The following is a 17,500-nucleotide window of genomic DNA, read 5'->3' on the forward strand; positions in this document are numbered from 1 at the left end:
ATAATACATTTACACAGGTTTGAGCGGCAGGTGTTCAAGCTTTTCCAAAATGTGAATTGCTTCATTAAAAAATGTTTTAATTAAACTCATAAAGTTGGCTTCAGACTCTTCTTTCTTTTAATGGCGTGGCAGGTGTTTCCCGCTAAATCTAACTAAGTTTAAATAGTAAATCAGGTTTAGTTGTGAAAACTAGTAAAGAAAGTGTTTTCTTGCACACACTCTTGAATGTTTACTGAAAACGGTTAGTTAGTTCATCTTTCTTCTCATTCAGTTACACATTAATTTTATTCAAAACGACACTCTTCGACGGTCGTGGAATTGTTTCACTAAATACAGTATAATGTATAATCACTCAACATTTCAGTCGTAAAACAGCTGTAGTTTACGTTTAGTTTAAGTTTACCTCACGCGCTCTGACCGTTAAGAACCGAATCGGCGGGAATCTACAATCATTTGATTCTCGGTCATTTTGATTCACTCAATCAGACCGGATCACTTTTAAATAAAAATAACCTGTCTATATAAATGTGTGTATTTCAATGTTGATTAAAATGACCTGTTAATTTTTTTTTTTTGCTGAGGAGGATGGACCAGACTGTGATGACAAGATTTATTAATTATTTAGCGGGATCACTCGAGCGGATTTTAATCTACACCTCATGTGTGATTTATTGGATTTAATGTATGAAAGCACTGACACTATCTAGACTTCACGTGTCTTCAGGGACTCAGAAATCGTCTTCGAGACGATGAGCCTCAGAGCGCCTCCTGCAGGATCACACGGCGAGCGGAAGTGCGAGCGACTGCTTCCGGCGGCGGGGGTTAAAGCTTCCAGTGTGTGTTTGTGTCTGAATCGCTGCTTCACAGGATGGAGGTCACCAGACAGAGTAAGACGGTCGAATTAACCGAATTCATCACCGTTAAACCACGCGCAGACCCACGCACCGCGCGAGCTGGAGGGACGGCGTGTGTGTGCGCGCGTTCCCGCGTGTGTGTGTGTGTGTGTGTGTGTGTGCGCGCGCGCAGGTGTGTGAGCGTGTTAATGTGTGTCGATCTAATGTGTGTTTGCAGATTTTAAGGAGGTTCTTCCAGAGGTGTGCAGCGCTGTGCAGGAGGCGGATTTCATCTCTATAGACGGGGAATTCACAGGTGTGTGCGTGTGTGTGTGTGCGTGTGTGTGTGTGTGTGTGTGTGTGTGTGTGTTTATCCTGTGTTAATGTCGGTGTGTTGTAGGAATCAGTGATGGCCCGTCAGTCAGTGCTCTGACTAATGGACTGGACACACCAGAGGAGAGATACACCAAGCTGAGGAAGGTAAACACACACACACACACACACACACACACACACACACACACACACACACACACACACACTTTGACTAAAGCTTTTAGTATTATTTATTATTATAAGTTTATAGAACAATGTTCAGAATGTTAATGTTGCTTTTTTACTCTAAAATCTAGCAAAAATGTAATCAATACACATGAGCTTATAGAGTATGTGAAAAGAGCTGGTGGAGTCTGAGTGAAGGTCAGAAGATGATTGAGGTAGTAATTGGTAAATCATTGCACCTGCTATGAGAGAAAAAACATTTAAGACTTAGTAATGAAAGGAGATTTGTTTGATGTATTTATCATAAGTCACTCAAAGATCCTCAAACAACAGTTAATTAATATTATTAATCTCTGACGGTTTAGGCATAATTAAGACTAAACAATGTCCTCAATTCCTGTATTTGTGAAATTTTGTTCAAAATCAACACATTTACAGATTTAACGTGAGGTTGTGTTTGATCTGAGTCCTCTGTGTGTGTGTGTGTGTGTGTGTGAACGCTGGTTTCCTGCAGCACTCCATGAACTTCCTGCTCTTCCAGTTCGGCGTCTGCACCTTCAGATACGACCAGAACCAGTCCACGTGAGCCTCTTTAGATCCCAGCCCCTGCACGATGTTCTGAAACGTTCTGTTGTGTTCAGTACCCCAAAGATATCTAAAAAAATTAACTTGATTTTAAGAATAAAAAATAAGATGAACGGAATGAAAGCCTCAGGGTCCTTGCAAACTAAGTCAGAAATTGATATGCATTTTATAATTTTTTATTCCTCATTGATTTGTCAATGAATGGAGAAGGCTGATCTGTTTTATAAATGTGGTTATAATAATGATGATGAATGTGATTCTTTGAATCACAGCCACAGAATATTAATTAGATGCACACAGAAGTGTAGCGTCAGTCACTAACTCAAACGGGTTTAAACTCCCAGGTACGTCACGAAAGCCTTCAACTTCTACATCTTCCCCAAGCCCTTCAGCCGCACGTCTCCAGACATCAAGTTCATCTGTCAGGTGAGAGGCGTCCGTGTCTGTGCTAGAGCTCACTGCCGCTCTGAATCTGACCGAGTCCTCTTCCTGCAGAGCTCCAGCATCGACTTCCTGGCCAGCCAGGGCTTCGACTTCAACAAGGTCTTCCGCAGCGGTCAGTGAGTGTGCCCTCGTCGTCTGATTGGCCGGCGCTCTGTGTGTGTGTGACTGACAGCTGTGGTTGCCGTAGGGATCCCGTACCTGACCCAGGAGGAGGAGTCTCAGCTGAGGGAGCAGTATGAGGAGAGGCGGAGCCAGATCAATGGGGCGGGGCCAGCCTCGTACACGCCCACCTCAGGGATGGGTGCCTGTAACGTGCCTGAAGACCAGAGAGACTTCATCCGGACGGTGGAGTGAGTCTCTCACACACACACACACACACAGAATGAGTGTGTGTTCTAGTCAGGGATAAGAATTGTACTTTTTGGCTTTTGTGTTTTTTTTTTTTCTATTTTGCTTCTATTATTTACTTTAAGACTTTTTTACGATGGAGCTGTAATTCATGCTGTAGTGAGTGAGGAGCATCATGGGAAACATGCTCGACTCAGCAGTGATGATGATGATGATGTGTTGCAGGCAGAAGGTTGACGCTCTCCTGACGAACTCTGATCAGACTCTGGATCTGGAGCCCTGCACCGGGTCAGAAACACACTCCTGTGCTGACTTCATTAAAACTGTGTGTGTGTGTGACAGATCTGAGAGTGTTAATTAGTGTGTGTGTATTTCAGCTTTCAGAGGAAGCTCATCTATCAGACCCTCAACACAAAGTAAGCCTGTCTCTGCTCTGTGTGTGTGTGTGTGTGTGTGTGATCTCCTCACGTGTGTTTGTGCTTCAGGTATTCTAAAGGTCTTCATGTGGAGACACTGGAGACAGAGAAGGTACAAACACACACTCGTTAGTGCACACTATATCTTCATCGTCAGGCTCTGATGTGTGTGTGTGTGTGTGTGTGTGTGTGTGTGTGTGTGTGTGTTATCAGAAGGAGCGGTTCATTCAGATCAGTAAGGTGGATGAAGAGGAGAGGAGGAGGAGGGAGCAGCAGAAGCAGCAGAGAGAGCAGGTGTGTGTGTGTGTGTGTGTGTGATCCGTCACGTGATCTCTGGATGGATGATGTCATGAGGTGAAGTTACACGTGTGTGTGTGTGTTACAGGAGGAGCTGAATGATGCTGTGGGCTTCTCCAGGGTTATCAGAGCCATCTCTAAATCTGTGAGTCTCACACACACAGACTTGTGTTCTTACTATTAACATGAAGCATCCTGACCTGTGTGTGTGTGTGTGATGCAGGGTAAACTGGTGGTGGGTCACAACATGCTGCTGGACGTCATGCACACCATCCATCAGTTCTGTGGACCACTGCCTGAGGTACATGACGCCCCAGAGGATTGTGGGAAAGTGTGTCGTGTCACAGTGTGATGAACGTGCTGTGTGTGTGTGTTACAGGAGCTGGATGACTTCAAGGAGGTGGCTATGTCTGTGTTTCCCAGGTAACCTCTGATCACATGATCATGTCTCTGTTCACATCTTCACCAGCTCACACACATCTCTTTCTCTGTGTTTCAGGCTGTTAGACACCAAGCTGATGGCGTCCACACAGCCCTTCAAGGTGCGTCTCGTGTGTGTGTGTGTGTGTGTGTGTGTTCAGTAGGGCCCCAGAGCCGTGTGTTTTAATGAGTGTTTGTGTGACAGGAGATCATCAGCAACACATCACTGGCTGAACTACATAAACAGCTGAGAGAGAAACCCTTCAAATCACCCACCACTGGTACCACACACACACACACACACACACACGCTCGTATTCAGACTCGCACACACAGACTCGTGTCTGTTCTGTATGTCTTTGAAAATGATAAAAATCATTACAAATACAAACAAAATAGTGTAAAATTAAAATGTTTCCTCTTTCGAGGAATAAAGTGACTAGCTGACATAAATCAAACACACTCCGTCACGTCACACCTGTCACTCTCTAACTGTGTGTGTGTGTGTGTGTGTGTGTTAGAGTGTCCTGAAGGGCTCCAGAGTTACGACACATCCACAGAGCAGCTTCATGAAGCCGGTTATGATGCCTTCATCACAGGACTGTGCTTCATCTCCATGGCTAACTACCTGGGTGTGTGTGTGTGTGTGTGTGTGTGTGTGTGTGTGTGTTAAAGCAGCTTCAGGTCTGCTCCTCCAGTCTGAACAGTTCATCACTTTGTCTCTCTTCTCTCAGGGTCTTTTCTCACGCCTCCAAAGAGTTACATCTCTGCACGCTCCAAACTGCTTGAACCCTTCTACAACAAGTGAGACACTCACACACACTCACACACACACACACACGGGTCTGAATCAGTGTTTCATGACTTCATGTGTGTTTTCTAGATTATTTCTGATGAGGGTGATTGACATTCCCTACTTGAACATGAGCGGACCTGACCGTAAGACAGACACTCACTCATTATTCTCAATACACACAGTGTGTCTTGTTCAAGCACTTTTACACTGTGTGTGTGTGTGTGTGTGTGTGTGTGTGTGTGTTCAGTGCAGCCCAAGAGAGATCACGTCCTGTACGTCACGTTCCCTAAAGAGTGGAAGACCAGTGATCTGTACCAGCTCTTCAGCGCCTTCGGTAACACACTCTCACACTCTCTCTTCTGTGTGTGTGTGTGTGTGTGTGTGTGTGTGCGCTGACCTGTGTTTTTGTGTCTCAGGGAACATCCAGGTGTCGTGGATCGATGACACGTCGGCGTTCGTGTGTCTCAGTCAGACGGAGCAGGTTCAGATAGGTAGGACTCTCTGAGCTTCAGCATGATTCGATCGTCTGCTAACGTGTGTGTGTGTGTGCAGCTGTGAACACCAGCCGCTACGCAGAGAGCTACCGCATCCAGACCTACGCAGAGTACCTGCAGTCCAGACAGAAGAGCACACACACCAGCAGGAGGTGGACCGACGACGGCTGGGCAGACACTTCCTACAGCGCTGCCTCGGGCTTCAGCCGGTGAGTCCCCCCCGGCAGTGTCCCCCCCGAGAGAGTCTGACAGCTCACCTGAGAGTGTGTGTGTGTGTGTGTTCAGGCTGCAGGCGGTCAAGAGGAGCATCAGTCCCTCGCTAGAGGAGCAGAATCACGAAGCTGACAGCAGCTGGACAAACTACAGCAGCAAGAAGATCAAGACCGAAGGTCAGTGTGTCTGCTTTCAGCGTCCACATCATCAACTAAGCGTGTCCGTCAGGGAGTGTGGCCCTTTTTTAATTAACTTGTTTAATTTGTTGTACAGGAAGCTGCTCGCAGACGTATGCTGAGGTCGCAGGCTCCTGTGATTGGCCCAGACTTCAGTAAGTGCCCCGCCCCTTTAACAATCTCATGTGATGTCGTGACTCCGTCTGATTGGCTGCCGTTTGTCCAGGCCTGATGAAGGCGGAGCCTCAAGTCCAGTGCAGGACGAGATGGAGCCCGAGGAGTCCTCAGCCAATCAGAGTCAAGGTAAAAGGAGCCGCAGATACAAGAAGAGGAAGTCAGACGGTGAGCGTTTACATTGTTGTACGGCACGTAACTCTCATCCTCTGAACTCGAGTGTTTCATTTTGTCACACAGCTTCCGAAACGACGCCACCGACGCTCTTTGACGTTCCTCATGTTTGGTAGCGAAGGCTCGGCGGCCAATCAGAAGCCTCGCTAAGTTTGGGTGTAATCGACAGCCAATCGGGCGCCCAGCTCGTGTCACCCGTGACCTCCTGTGACCTCTCCTCACGTGGCCCAAGTTCAGAGCGTTTTAAAGGTGCTGAAGTTACTGAGCCATTTCCTGTCGAGTGTGTGTGTGTGTGTCCTGTAGTACTTTTAACGTGGTTTCTGACGGCGCTCCCTCATTTTAAGTGTCGACGTGTCCTGCAGGTTTATTTATTCCTCATGAGGGTGTGTTCGTCTTTAGTTTAACGGTGAGAAAAAAAAAAAGAACAATGTGTCAAAGAGTGTCTGATTGCATCACATGTCCTGTTCATATCCTTATTTTTTTTTTTTTGTAATGAAATGTTTAAATGTTCCCTTTTCCAGGGGAGATGAAATTAAAGTCTTTCTTAGTACGTCTGTGTCCAGCGGTTCATTCAAACAGAGTTAATGATTAACTTTACCTTTTTTTTCACACTCTGAATATGAAATTTTTCTTTTTTTAGTCCAGATTCAGAAAGTCCTAGTGCTGCTGTGAAAGCGTTTAGTGACCTCATGGGTTGTAAAGGAATGAATTTGTTCAGCTCTCTCTCTTTCTTGATCACGGTGTACTCCGCTCGTGAACCTTTTAGTTTACCTCTTACTCTTTTAATAGCATTTTCAGACAGAATTTGTGCTTTTAAAAGATTGTACCTCCTACTCTGTCGCTTTCCCTCAAGGGTCTGTTCTGGGACCTATTAATATACAGAGAAATCTGATCCTTTGACCTCATGGCAGATTATAGCAAAATGACTTTTAGAGTCGCTTGTTGTCAAATCATCTTAACTAACTCGTTAACGGTGACGTTTTCATTCTATGAAGCAGAAACTGACAGCCACCATCAAACAACATGATTGTATTTAAACAGAGCACAAACTTTTTTTTTTTTTTTTTTTTTTTCTTTAATGAAAATAAGTGTCTATGGGTCAGGGTCTATTGTGAGTCTATTTTCATAACTCCGCCCACATGTTTACTTGAAGGCGGAGCTATTCTGTCTGCGGGCGCCATGTTCTGGAGACAAACTACTTGTTTCCTAAAGAGAACACTAGACAACGCTTTCATAAAGAATATCTCTTTAAACCTAAGACTTTAATCTTTAAGTTTAGGGATCTTATCTATGCATGAACAGCTTTAACCCCTCACTGGTCAGCAGCAGAGAAACTCCTAAACCGCTGAAACACACTCCTGATGTCCGTGTGTGTGATCAAACGGCTGCGTGGAAGAATCAGGGACACAGTGATGCTGTCTTCAGAACAAAAGCTCCTCACGTCTGCCGTCTTTATTCTGAACAGTGTCTAAATACATTTAAAAAATCTGATTACACGTAAGAAACGCAGTAAAAACATTCCCAATGGCGTGAGTCAGGTCGGCCAATCACAGATCAGCTGGGAGGAGGCGGAGCAGACAGTCGGGGGTGTGTCGTGGCTGTGTTTGATGTGAATGAAGCAGAGGCCTGGATGATCGACGGCGTCGCTGCACACACACACACACACACACAGTGAGTCACACTGATACTGATCTGAGCGTGCACCTGCTCTATATCACTATATGAGGGACAAATGTCCCCAAGAGTAGTTGCCTGTGAAACAAGCTTTTAAATGCTACAGGAAGTGTGTGTGACATACATCCTGTCTCCGGGGAGGATGACGATGCTCAGGCAGTTTTCCTCCAGCGCTCTGAACACCTTTCCCACTCTTGTATCCAGTTTCTTCATCTGCTGCTCCAGCAGTCGCTCCTGAGGGTCACGTGATACAAAGATCAGACGCAGAGACATTAAAGAGTGTTTCTGTTTGACTGACAGCTGTCACTCACGTCACACTCCTCCCCCGGCTCTGTCCTGCCTGGGCTGGTATCCTTGGTAACGGGGCGTGTCCATGAGGTCATGTGGGGCGGGGTCAGAGCGTGACACGCCGACAGCTTCCTGTTTCCTGTCTGGAGGGCGACGCCCAACGCGGCCTGAGCGCTGTCCGCTCGCTCGAACTCTACGACACAGAACACACTCGCATCATGGCGTCTCTTCCTCACTACGAGGCTCTGGTGGACTCATACGCACCGATGAAGGCGTGTCCGCCGCGTTTCCCAGCATGCTCTGCGGCGCTCGTGACGCTCTGAATGGGGCCAAACTGTCTGAAGGTCTGCAGCTGGTGTTCATGGCGAGGCGGTTTGCAGGACAGATTGCTCACGTAGATGACGTTAGCGTTGAGAGGATCGCCCTGACGCTCGGAGAGACGCTTCTTCAGATCCAGACACGACTCGTCAACGGGACGCCGCACCTGGTCACATGATCACAGCTTACAATCACTACTGTAGAAACACAGAAGAAGAACTAGACGACAATATAGAAATGAATAACGTGAGTGAGTGTGTGTGTGTGTGTGTGTGTGCTTGAGAGAGTGTGTGTGTGTGTGTGTGTTTGAACGTGTGAGAGTGCTTGTGTGTGTGTGTGTGTGTGTGTGTAACCTCGATGATGCAGTCGTTGATCTGGTACCCATTCAGATGTTCTAGAGCAAGCTGAGCTCCTTCAAGATGCTTAAACACCACCTCAGCATGAACCTACAGACACACACACATTTAAACACTCTAGTGTCTCAGTGACTCGGTGTGAGGAGCGTGTGTGTGTGTGTACCTCGTGTGTGTAGTGCAGCAGTCGTAGGTTCCTCAGGGGTCCCCAGCGCTTCAGGAGTGTGTGTACGAGAGTCTCTGTGGTGTCAGACGGAAACGGACCCACATACAACACACACATCTGCTGCAGACGCTCACACACCTGAAACACACACACGTCAGAGACACACTGTCTGTCTGTGAGTGTGTGTGTGTGTGTGTGTGTGTGTGTACCTGCTTCAGGTGTGATCCCACCGCTGCCGTCTGATTCAGTGTGTTTCTGAATGAAGAGAACTGAAGAACACTGAGTGTGTACAGCTGAACTATCCGTCTGAACACACACACCACCTGCACACACACACACACACACACAAAATAATTCAGTGATTCAGACTCAAATGAATCATTCAGACCATAACTTTTTACAGTTGTGTGATTAAGAAGATCTGAATCTGAATGAACAAAAATTAAACAACAATGCTACTGTTATTATCATTATTAATCGTGGTTATTGTTATAGTATTGTTAGAGTTGTTGTTACTAAAATGATCGTTGTTTAGTATTATTGATATAGTATAGTGTGTATGACTGAACCATGTGTATGAACAAACACAGACAGAGTGTGTGTGTGTGTGTGTGTGTGTGTGTGTGTGTGTCACCTCTCTGTCACTCGAGCACTGGAGTCTCTGCTGATTGGACAGAGAGTCGCTCGTCTTCACCGATCCGCCCAGAAACACTGCTGATTGGCCGGACGTGCTGAGGGCGTGGCCGAAGCAGAGAGGGCTGTGATTGGACAGAGAGAGCGTTCGAGAGCAGGGTCATTAGTATTAAACGAGTCAGATCTACAGACGAGTACCTGCTGTGATGATTGGACGAGATCACGTGATTCTTCTTAGAACAGTTCAGACCCCACAGATCCTCCAGATGATCCTCCAGAACCTGAGAGAGAACATGATTCAACATCGCTGGAGAACATTCAGAAGAACTGGTCTGAGGAGAATCGAGGATGGGCGGAGTTTAGAAAGAAACGAACGGACAGAAGGGAAGGTTCGATTTAAATGAATCATTTAGAAACTGATTCAGACCTCTCTGGGTCCCTTCCTGATGAAGTACTGAGCCAGATGAAGAGCAGCCAGTGCATCCTCACAGGGGTCATGACCTTTCCTGACCTCCGACTGAATCTCCTGCCTGACACACACACACACACACACACAGCCATGTGTGTATCAGCAGCACGTTGATCACGATGAGCTGCAGCTGTGTGTTTGACTCACTTCAGAATGACCTGAGCCAGGTGTTTGAGCTTGAACCTGCGGCCAAACTCCTGCCGGTAGAGCAGAGACGTGTCCACGACGTGAGGATGAACCAGCTGAGCACAGAAACACACGTGAAGAGAAAACAGACCACCACTAGAGAGGCTGCGGCTGACGCAGAAAGACTTGGGTTTAAGGTGGAATAAATCAGACAAACGCTAACATGACCAAAGCACAAGAAACAGCAGAGGGACAGGAAACAGTACCTGTAAGACTCGCAGGTCTCCGTCCAGAGAGTGACCGACCAGCACGGCGTCCGGCGGCAGCAGCTTCAGCAGTCTGGACTGAACATCAGCTAGACGCGTGGAGACGGGCTCGAGCAGGGCTCTCGTGATTCCTGAGAACCTGACACACACACACACACACACACACAGACACACACACACACACACAGACACAGACAGACACACACACAGACACAGACACAGACAGACACACACACAGACACAGACACACACACACACACACACACACACACACACACAGACACACACACACACACAGACACAGACAGACACACACACACACACACACACACACACACACACACACACACACACACAGACACACACACACACACACACACACACACACACACACACAGACAGACACACACACACACACACACACACACACACACACACACACACACACACACACAGACACACACACACACACACACACACACACACACACACACACACACACACACACACACAGACACAAAAACAGACACACACACACAGCACACACAGACCTGCACATACACACACAGACACATAAAAAATCATGTGTGTGTGCAGACCTGCACATAACCGTTTGTCTGTGTGTGTGTGTGTGTGTGTGTGTGTGTGTGTGTGCACCTGGTGCAGTAGTCGATGATTGGGTTGGGTGGTTTGACGAGCTCATCCAGCACACAGCATCCACTGCTGTCCACCAGTGCCACGCGCGTGACCTCTGACCCCGCACATGTCACACACTGAAGCACAGACATCGGCCAATCACAGCACAGATCAGAGCGGCCAATCACAGCACAGATCACTGCATCCACTCACCATCTCACAGTCCAGACCGAAGAGCGGGCTGCTGTCCGTCACGAGGCCGGCGCTCACCGTACACACAAACCCCTCACAGCCCTGACCACCTGCATGGCATCATGGGAAAAGGACATCAGCAAACGTGTGTGTGTGTGTGTGTGTGTGTGTGTCTCTCAGATGCGTGTGTGTGTGTGTGTCTCACCCTTTACAGGATACTTCTGTTTGATCATTTCTTCTTGGGTCAGCAGGAAGTGGCTCAGCCCACTGGAGCTCAGACCGAAGCGGCGAATCACAGGATGCCACCTCACCACAGCTGGGACACACAGAAGGTCACGTGACACAGCTCCTCAGCGACGGAATGATCGGAGAGGAAGGAACAGCTCACCTGGTAGCGCCTCTGCTGCGCTGTCACACACGGTGACCTCACGGCTGAGGTCAGAGGTCAGCAGGTCACTCGAGCAGGGAGCCAGAGTCCACCTCTGAGAGAGACAGAGCTGATCAATGAACAGCAGCAGTGTCTCATAGTGACCGGTGCTTTGACACGACATGCATGGCTATGTCTGTGTGAGAGAGTGTGTGTGAGAGAGTGTGTGTGTGTGTGTGTGTGTGTGTGAGAGAGTGTGTGTGTGTGTGTGTGTGTGTGTGTGTGTGTGTGTGTGTGTGTGTGTGTGTGTGTGCGAGAGAGAGACTCACTGCGCTGTATTTGTTTCTCAGGTGTCTGAAGAGACTGAAGTATCTGTAGAAGTGACTCTGTGTCAGTCCATCCAGAAACATCACGTTCACACGAGTCACCCGCTCATCCACCTCACTGAACCAGCTGAACACACACCAACACACCATCACCTGACTGACTGTGTGTGTGTGTGTGTGTGTGTGTGTGTGTGTGTGTGCACGTACCTGGGCTTCCTCACACTGTGTGAGCGTCTGAGTGTGATGTAGTGGATTAGATCACACACGTCCTTCACCGACAGCACATCCTGATCCCCACACACACACACACACACACACACACACACACACACACACACAGTGAATAAACCAGAATCAACACACAGACTTCAAGTGCAGCAAAATGACTGAAGGAGTAAAGTCAAGTCAACTTTATTTATATACAGTGAGAGAGAGCGGTCACCTGTGCAGTGAGCTCCAGTCTCTCTCTCTTCTCCTGAGACTCTGAGGTCAGACTGTCCACAGCCTTCCTCTTACGGCACGAGGATGAGGAGGATGAGGATGAGTCCATCTGTCCTTCAGCTGATCGAGTTCCACTCTTCATCTCATCTAATATCCACTGTTGATGTTGTTGATGTTGTGGACGTGCTGTTCTTCAGTTCAATCTCCATGGAAACCCAGTCCGACCTGCACGTAATCATATCATGACGTCAGTCTCGTGTGATTATAGCGGTTTAATCACGAAAAAGCCCGAGCGCAAGCGGCACGTGTGTCCACTGATCTACAGCTCTGAGCTCGATTAGCTGAGCCGATCCGCAGCTCTGCGTGCGACCCAATCACAGACCGGAAGTACAGCCATAATAACGGAAGCGGTGTCTTCTTCTTCTTCTTCTTCTTCTGTAACGGCGGTGCTTACCTTATTGCTGCATCCCGCCCCTCGAGTTCCGGAGTGTGGATCAGTAACAAACTCGACCTCTTTCGGCTACTTTTAGGGGTAGAAGTTATTTTCTTTTTAGCCGTTCTTCTTCTTTCCTCTTATAAAGCACAGTTTTCCTTAAATAAACAGAATGTTCTCAAACGCTAAGTTTGTGCTTTGAAGAAAAACACGACAATTAACTGAAAAAACGACGAGAAGCGGGTCCTTTCTGTAAACACTACAAACCTTTTACCTGCATCATCTATATAAAAATAAACTAAAATGTCTTCACAAAATAAAAACTAAAACTAATAAAGATATTTATGAAACTTTTCTCCTTGGTAACATATGTATGTTATTGTCTTTGAATTAAAAAGGGGGTAAAATAAAAAGATTGTGAGTTTATTTACTCCTGAACAGAAGAGGGCGGTAATACACGAAGAAGAAGAAGAAGAAGAGAAGAAGAAGAAGAAGAAGAAGAAGAGAAGGAGGAAGCAGAAGAAGAAGTGAAGATGCAGTGTGTGAATAAATGTAATTATGAAGAGAGTGATTCAGTAGAGTGTGTGTGTGTGCAGCAGCTCAACAAAGAGTCATGGTAAGCAGTTTGAATTCAGACTGAATACATCAGAGTGTTTTAATATGCAGTGTGTGATATAAATGTAATTATGTCTTTGTATGTTGAGAGAGTGATTCAGTAGGTGAGTGTGTGTGTGTGTGTGTGTGTGTGCAGCAGCTGAGGAGATATGTCAACAAAGAGTCTGGCGAAGTAAGAAACACTAACAAAAATCTCAGACTGAATACATCAGTGCTGTTATCATATAATATTATTATCGGTTCTGAACAGAAAGCAGCTCGTTAGTGGTGTATATATCATGTGTAACGATGTGTGTGTGTTGTGTTCAGAGAGCTGGGTCTGATCAGGAAGAGAAGTCATTCAACTGGAGCTCGCCAGCGTCCTTCTGCCTGCAGTAAGAGTGTGTGTGTGTGTGTGTGAGAGAGAGTGTGTGTGTGAGAGAGAGAGTGTGTGTGTGTGTGTGTGAGAGAGAGAGAGAGAGAGAGTGTGTGTGTGAGAGAGAGAGTGTGTGTGTGTGAGAGAGAGAGAGAGAGAGAGTGTGTGTGTGTGTGTGAGAGAGAGTGTGTGTGTGAGAGAGAGAGAGAGAGAGAGTGTGTGTGTGTGTGTGTGTGTGTGTGTGTGTGTGTGTGTGAGAGAGAGAGTGTGTGTGAGAGAGAGAGAGAGAGAGAGAGTGTGTGTGTGTGTGTGAGTGTGTGTGTGTGTGTGTGTGAGAGAGAGAGAGAGAGTGTGTGTGTGTGTGTGTGTGTGAGAGAGAGAGAGAGAGTGTGTGTGAGAGAGAGAGAGAGAGAGAGTGTGTGTGTGTGTGAGAGAGTGTGTGTGTGTGTGTGTGTGTGTGTGTGTGAGAGAGAGAGAGAGAGAGTGTGTGTGTGTGTGAGAGAGAGAGAGAGAGAGAGAGAGAGAGAGAGAGAGAGAGTGTGTGTGTGTCCTCACTGACTCTGCTCCTGTGTTTCAGAGCAGCGCTTCTCTTTCCTGATGGTCATTGACTTTGAGTCCACCTGCTGGAGAGAGAAGAGCAGCTGTGGTCAGGAGATCAGTAAGTGTTCTGGTGTTGGTGTGTCTTCTCTCGGGTGTCTCCTCATGTGTTGTTGTCTCTCCTCAGTTGAGTTCCCGGCGGTGCTGCTGAACGTGTCGAGTGGAGCGGTGGAGTCAGAGTTTCACTCGTATGTTCAGCCGCAGGAGCACCCAGCTCTCTCAGACTTCTGTACGGAGCTCACCGGCATCACACAGGTCCTGCTGAGCTCACACACACACACACTCATCTCTCACACACTCCTCCTCCTCTTGTGTTTGTCTGTCACTCACTCACTGTATCCTGTGTCTGATTGGCTGACAGGACCAGGTGGACTCCGCCCCTCCGCTCCACGTCTGTCTGTCAAAATTCAGTCGTTGGCTGCAGAGCCTCCAGCAGGAGAAGGGTGTGGTCTTCCAGACGGACAGCACAGGCCCCGCCCCCACCGGACAGCCCTGTGCCTGTGTCACATGGTCAGGTAAGGAAGTACCGCTCGCAGCGCGGCTCTCTGTAGATTCTTCTGTAATGTGTGTGTGTGTGTGTGTAGACTGGGATCTGGGAGTCTGTCTGCTGTATGAGTGCAAACGGAAGCAGCTGAGTGTTCCTGAAGCTCTGAAGAGCTGGATCGACCTGAGAGCCACTTACAGGGTACACACACACACACACAGACACAGACACAGACACAGACACAGACACACACACACACACACACACACACACACACACACACACACACACACACACACACACACAGACACACAGACACAGACACACACACACACACACACACACACACACTCACTCACTCACTGTTCTGTCCTTTAAGAAATAAACTAGGGTTGTCTTTCTGAGGTGACCCTCATAGTTGTGCTTTTAGTGGCCCTTTGGTGAAAAGGACCGATGATTTAAGTACACTGAAGAGGTGTGTGTCTGACTGGTGTCTGGTGGTTGTGTGTCAGCTCTTCTATAACAGGAAGCCCAAAGGTCTGAGAGGAGCTCTGCTGGACCTCGGCATCCAGTTCACAGGAAGAGAGCACTCAGGTACACTACACACATTCATAATCCTGTCTGAACTATGAAACGTTGTATTGAAATTGAAATAAAACCACAATTGTGAAAATGAAATTGGCCTAAACTATGAGATTCTAAGTGATGATTATGAGATTAAAGATAAAATTATCATTTGTTTGAATAATAAAATGCTATTTCGTAATTGAGATGAAGGCAAAATTGTATGTGTGTGTGTGTCTGTGCGTGCCCGTGTGTGACCGTGTGTGTGTGTCTGTGTGTGTGCTCAGGTCTGGTGGATGCCAGGAACACGGCTCTGCTAGCGCACCGGATGATGACCGACGGCTGTCTGCTGACTCTCACCAAGACTCTGAGGAGGGTGAGTTCAGTCTGAAGAGCGCACACCTGCACAGGTGACTCCGCCCCTCGCGTCACACCGCAGCCAATCAGGAGCCGCGCTCTGCTAACCAGCATCTGTGTGTGTGTCTCAGGCGCCGCTGAAGCCCAGACCGGTGTGTGTGAGCGTCTCCAGTGAGCGTCCCTCAGCGCAGCAGCAGACGAGTGTGTGTCGGTCTCTGGTGTGGCCCCGCACCGTCCTGTCCTGCACACACACCCCGTCCAGAGCCCCGGGGGCCCTCAGCGCCCTCGCTGCGCTCTCGGACACCACCTACGACCCCGAGGCCTCCGACGCCTGCTGGAGAGACGGAGTGCTGCTGACTGAGGAGGAGGAGCCGGGCCGTGATGACACGCCTCTGGGGGCGGAGCCTGGCGCTGTCCAGCGCAGAGCCTCCAGCTGCTCCGGTGTGTTTAAGGCCCCCAGAGCGCCCCGGCCCCTCTCTCGCTCGTTCAGTGTGTACACAGACCCTCCGGCCGGCGCTAAGATCACGGCTCCTCTGTGTGTCTGCGGCCGCAGGGCCCGGCGTCTGACCGTCAACAACCGAGGACCCAACCACGGCCGGGCCTTTTACAGCTGCCCCGTCAGACGCCGGGCCTGCGGCTTCTTCAGGTGGTCCGGCTCACAGAACCTCCTCAGACCACCACAGACCTGCTCCAGACGCCTCGGGAGCTGCGACCTCTGACCTTTCCCACCTTTTAATGTATTCTTTCTGTTTTTGGGGAGAATATGAACAGAGAGTGATGATCTGAGAATAGTGTAGTGCTGAAACGGTGTACTGTATGATTTATGAGGAGAGCTGGCCTCTTGAATTGTGTCTTTGTGTTTTAACAAAACCTGTTTGTATATAAATAAAACATGTTTGAAAACAGCTGATGCATATTTAATAAATTCCGTCATGTACAGGAAATGAATGCAGCCGGTCTCTACTTCGTTTAGATTTAAAGGAAGTGTGTTTCTGATTTCGACATGTTATGTTATATAATATATATATATATATATATATATATATATATATATATATATATATATATATATATATATATATACAAAACAAAAAAGCAGATAGTTTTTCTATTTTTACTAGTGGATGCAGGACCATACAGTGTGTGTAAGTTAGTCAGGATCGTAAAATATAGTCAGCCGTGACATAATGTGACCAAAAAGTATTTATAGTCGACTTCCAGTAAAGTTTGGGATCAAACATTCAGACGCTTTAACCTGAGCATGTTTTTAGTGATCTTTTTCCAGCACAGACTAAACAAAATGAAGCATCACTAGATAATCAGTTTTTATCTAATCGTGTTCTTAAATTTAACAGCTATTCAACACAATTCATCACATTCTTTTCTATATTCTTTCATATTTATGCATTGGCGCACCTTTAAACTATATGATGCATTAAAGCGACCAGTTTCATATGCAGCAAATAATCTGCTAATTTTGTAAAGGATTTTTAAAAATTTTGCAAAACTTTTTATATACCAAAATTTCGTTCCATATACACGTGTGATGAACTCTATAGATTTCGCGCAGCCCCGTCAAACGCGTTTCGTAATCACGTGTCCCTCGCGGCGCTCCGTATGACGCGTGCTGCAGAGAGCGTGAAGCGCGTCAGGAGCGTGTTCGTAAGCCGCGGTCTCTTCATCTCTGTTTCAGAGCGAGCGGCAGCAGAGAGAAGGTTTGATAGAGAGCAGTCATGTCCGAGACGCGCAAGAGGAGCAGGAAGCGCTTCGGCGGATACGCGCACAAGAAACAGAGGGGCGCGCGCGAGCTGGAGGTGGGCGCGCAGGGCGTGCTTGTCACCTGCAACATGAACGAGCGCAAGTGCACGAGCGAAGCGTTCAGTCTGCTCAGCGAGTACGCGGACGCGCTCTACGGCCCCGAGCAGGTGACGTCAAACACTGTTTCTAGTGCACTGTACTGTCTCTGTAG

General features: G+C 47.7%; 4 protein-coding genes across 8 annotated transcripts in view; 3 read left to right on the plus strand and 1 right to left on the minus strand.

Moving 5' to 3' along the window:
- Positions 1-735: 735 nt before the first annotated feature.
- On the plus strand, positions 736-6,421 carry parn (poly(A)-specific ribonuclease (deadenylation nuclease)). 2 transcript variants are annotated; one of them, XM_043258524.1, is made up of 26 exons: positions 736-887; positions 1,072-1,149; positions 1,234-1,313; positions 1,849-1,916; positions 2,264-2,345; positions 2,415-2,475; positions 2,551-2,713; positions 2,937-2,999; positions 3,089-3,127; positions 3,197-3,239; positions 3,341-3,421; positions 3,513-3,569; positions 3,648-3,725; positions 3,804-3,847; positions 3,924-3,966; positions 4,050-4,125; positions 4,366-4,476; positions 4,579-4,648; positions 4,728-4,783; positions 4,888-4,974; positions 5,057-5,131; positions 5,193-5,343; positions 5,420-5,523; positions 5,621-5,678; positions 5,750-5,865; positions 5,938-6,421. In XM_043258524.1, exons 1-26 carry the CDS (start codon positions 869-871, stop codon positions 5,985-5,987), a joined length of 1,953 nt encoding a protein of 650 aa, XP_043114459.1. In that variant the 5' UTR covers positions 736-868; the 3' UTR covers positions 5,988-6,421. The 2 variants fall into 2 exon arrangements, with proteins under 2 accessions (XP_043114459.1, XP_043114501.1); XM_043258566.1 differs by having other exon boundaries at positions 737-887; positions 5,750-5,826.
- An 863-nt stretch (positions 6,422-7,284) lies between these two features.
- On the minus strand, positions 7,285-12,531 carry LOC122357818 (RNA exonuclease 5-like). Of its 3 annotated transcripts, none has more exons than XM_043257448.1 (19): positions 12,128-12,530; positions 11,893-11,972; positions 11,689-11,812; positions 11,381-11,474; positions 11,198-11,308; positions 11,014-11,102; positions 10,822-10,937; positions 10,165-10,303; positions 9,920-10,014; positions 9,731-9,833; positions 9,502-9,635; positions 9,305-9,428; positions 8,880-8,993; positions 8,671-8,808; positions 8,505-8,597; positions 8,098-8,317; positions 7,857-8,026; positions 7,670-7,779; positions 7,285-7,517 (listed from the first exon to the last, which is right to left on the minus strand). In XM_043257448.1, the coding sequence occupies exons 1-19, from the start codon at positions 12,266-12,268 to the stop codon at positions 7,406-7,408; spliced, it is 2,307 nt and encodes a 768-aa protein (XP_043113383.1). In that variant the 5' UTR covers positions 12,269-12,530; the 3' UTR covers positions 7,285-7,405. The 3 variants fall into 3 exon arrangements, with proteins under 3 accessions (XP_043113383.1, XP_043113469.1, XP_043113551.1); XM_043257534.1 differs by having other exon boundaries at positions 9,502-9,584; positions 12,128-12,529; XM_043257616.1 differs by lacking the exon at positions 8,505-8,597 and having other exon boundaries at positions 12,128-12,531.
- Positions 12,532-13,212: 681 nt separating this feature from the next.
- eri2 (ERI1 exoribonuclease family member 2) lies at positions 13,213-16,436 on the plus strand. Of its 2 annotated transcripts, XM_043261467.1 has the most exons (9): positions 13,213-13,346; positions 13,484-13,548; positions 14,107-14,187; positions 14,254-14,381; positions 14,488-14,641; positions 14,711-14,811; positions 15,123-15,204; positions 15,462-15,550; positions 15,663-16,436. In XM_043261467.1, the coding sequence occupies exons 1-9, from the start codon at positions 13,324-13,326 to the stop codon at positions 16,248-16,250; spliced, it is 1,311 nt and encodes a 436-aa protein (XP_043117402.1). In that variant the 5' UTR covers positions 13,213-13,323; the 3' UTR covers positions 16,251-16,436. The 2 variants fall into 2 exon arrangements, with proteins under 2 accessions (XP_043117402.1, XP_043117474.1); XM_043261539.1 differs by lacking the exon at positions 14,107-14,187.
- A 696-nt stretch (positions 16,437-17,132) lies between these two features.
- thumpd1 (THUMP domain containing 1) overlaps positions 17,133-17,500 on the plus strand; it is a 2,581-nt gene continuing 2,213 nt past the window's right edge. Inside the window, exon 1 of the mRNA XM_043263251.1 lies at positions 17,133-17,456. Within this exon, the coding sequence (XP_043119186.1) occupies positions 17,265-17,456 (192 nt within the window). The 5' untranslated portion in view covers positions 17,133-17,264. The remainder of the gene's footprint in view (positions 17,457-17,500) is intronic.

Source organism: Puntigrus tetrazona, chromosome 1 (assembly GCF_018831695.1).
Source record: "Puntigrus tetrazona isolate hp1 chromosome 1, ASM1883169v1, whole genome shotgun sequence".
Taxonomy (NCBI): Eukaryota; Metazoa; Chordata; class Actinopteri; order Cypriniformes; family Cyprinidae; genus Puntigrus; species Puntigrus tetrazona.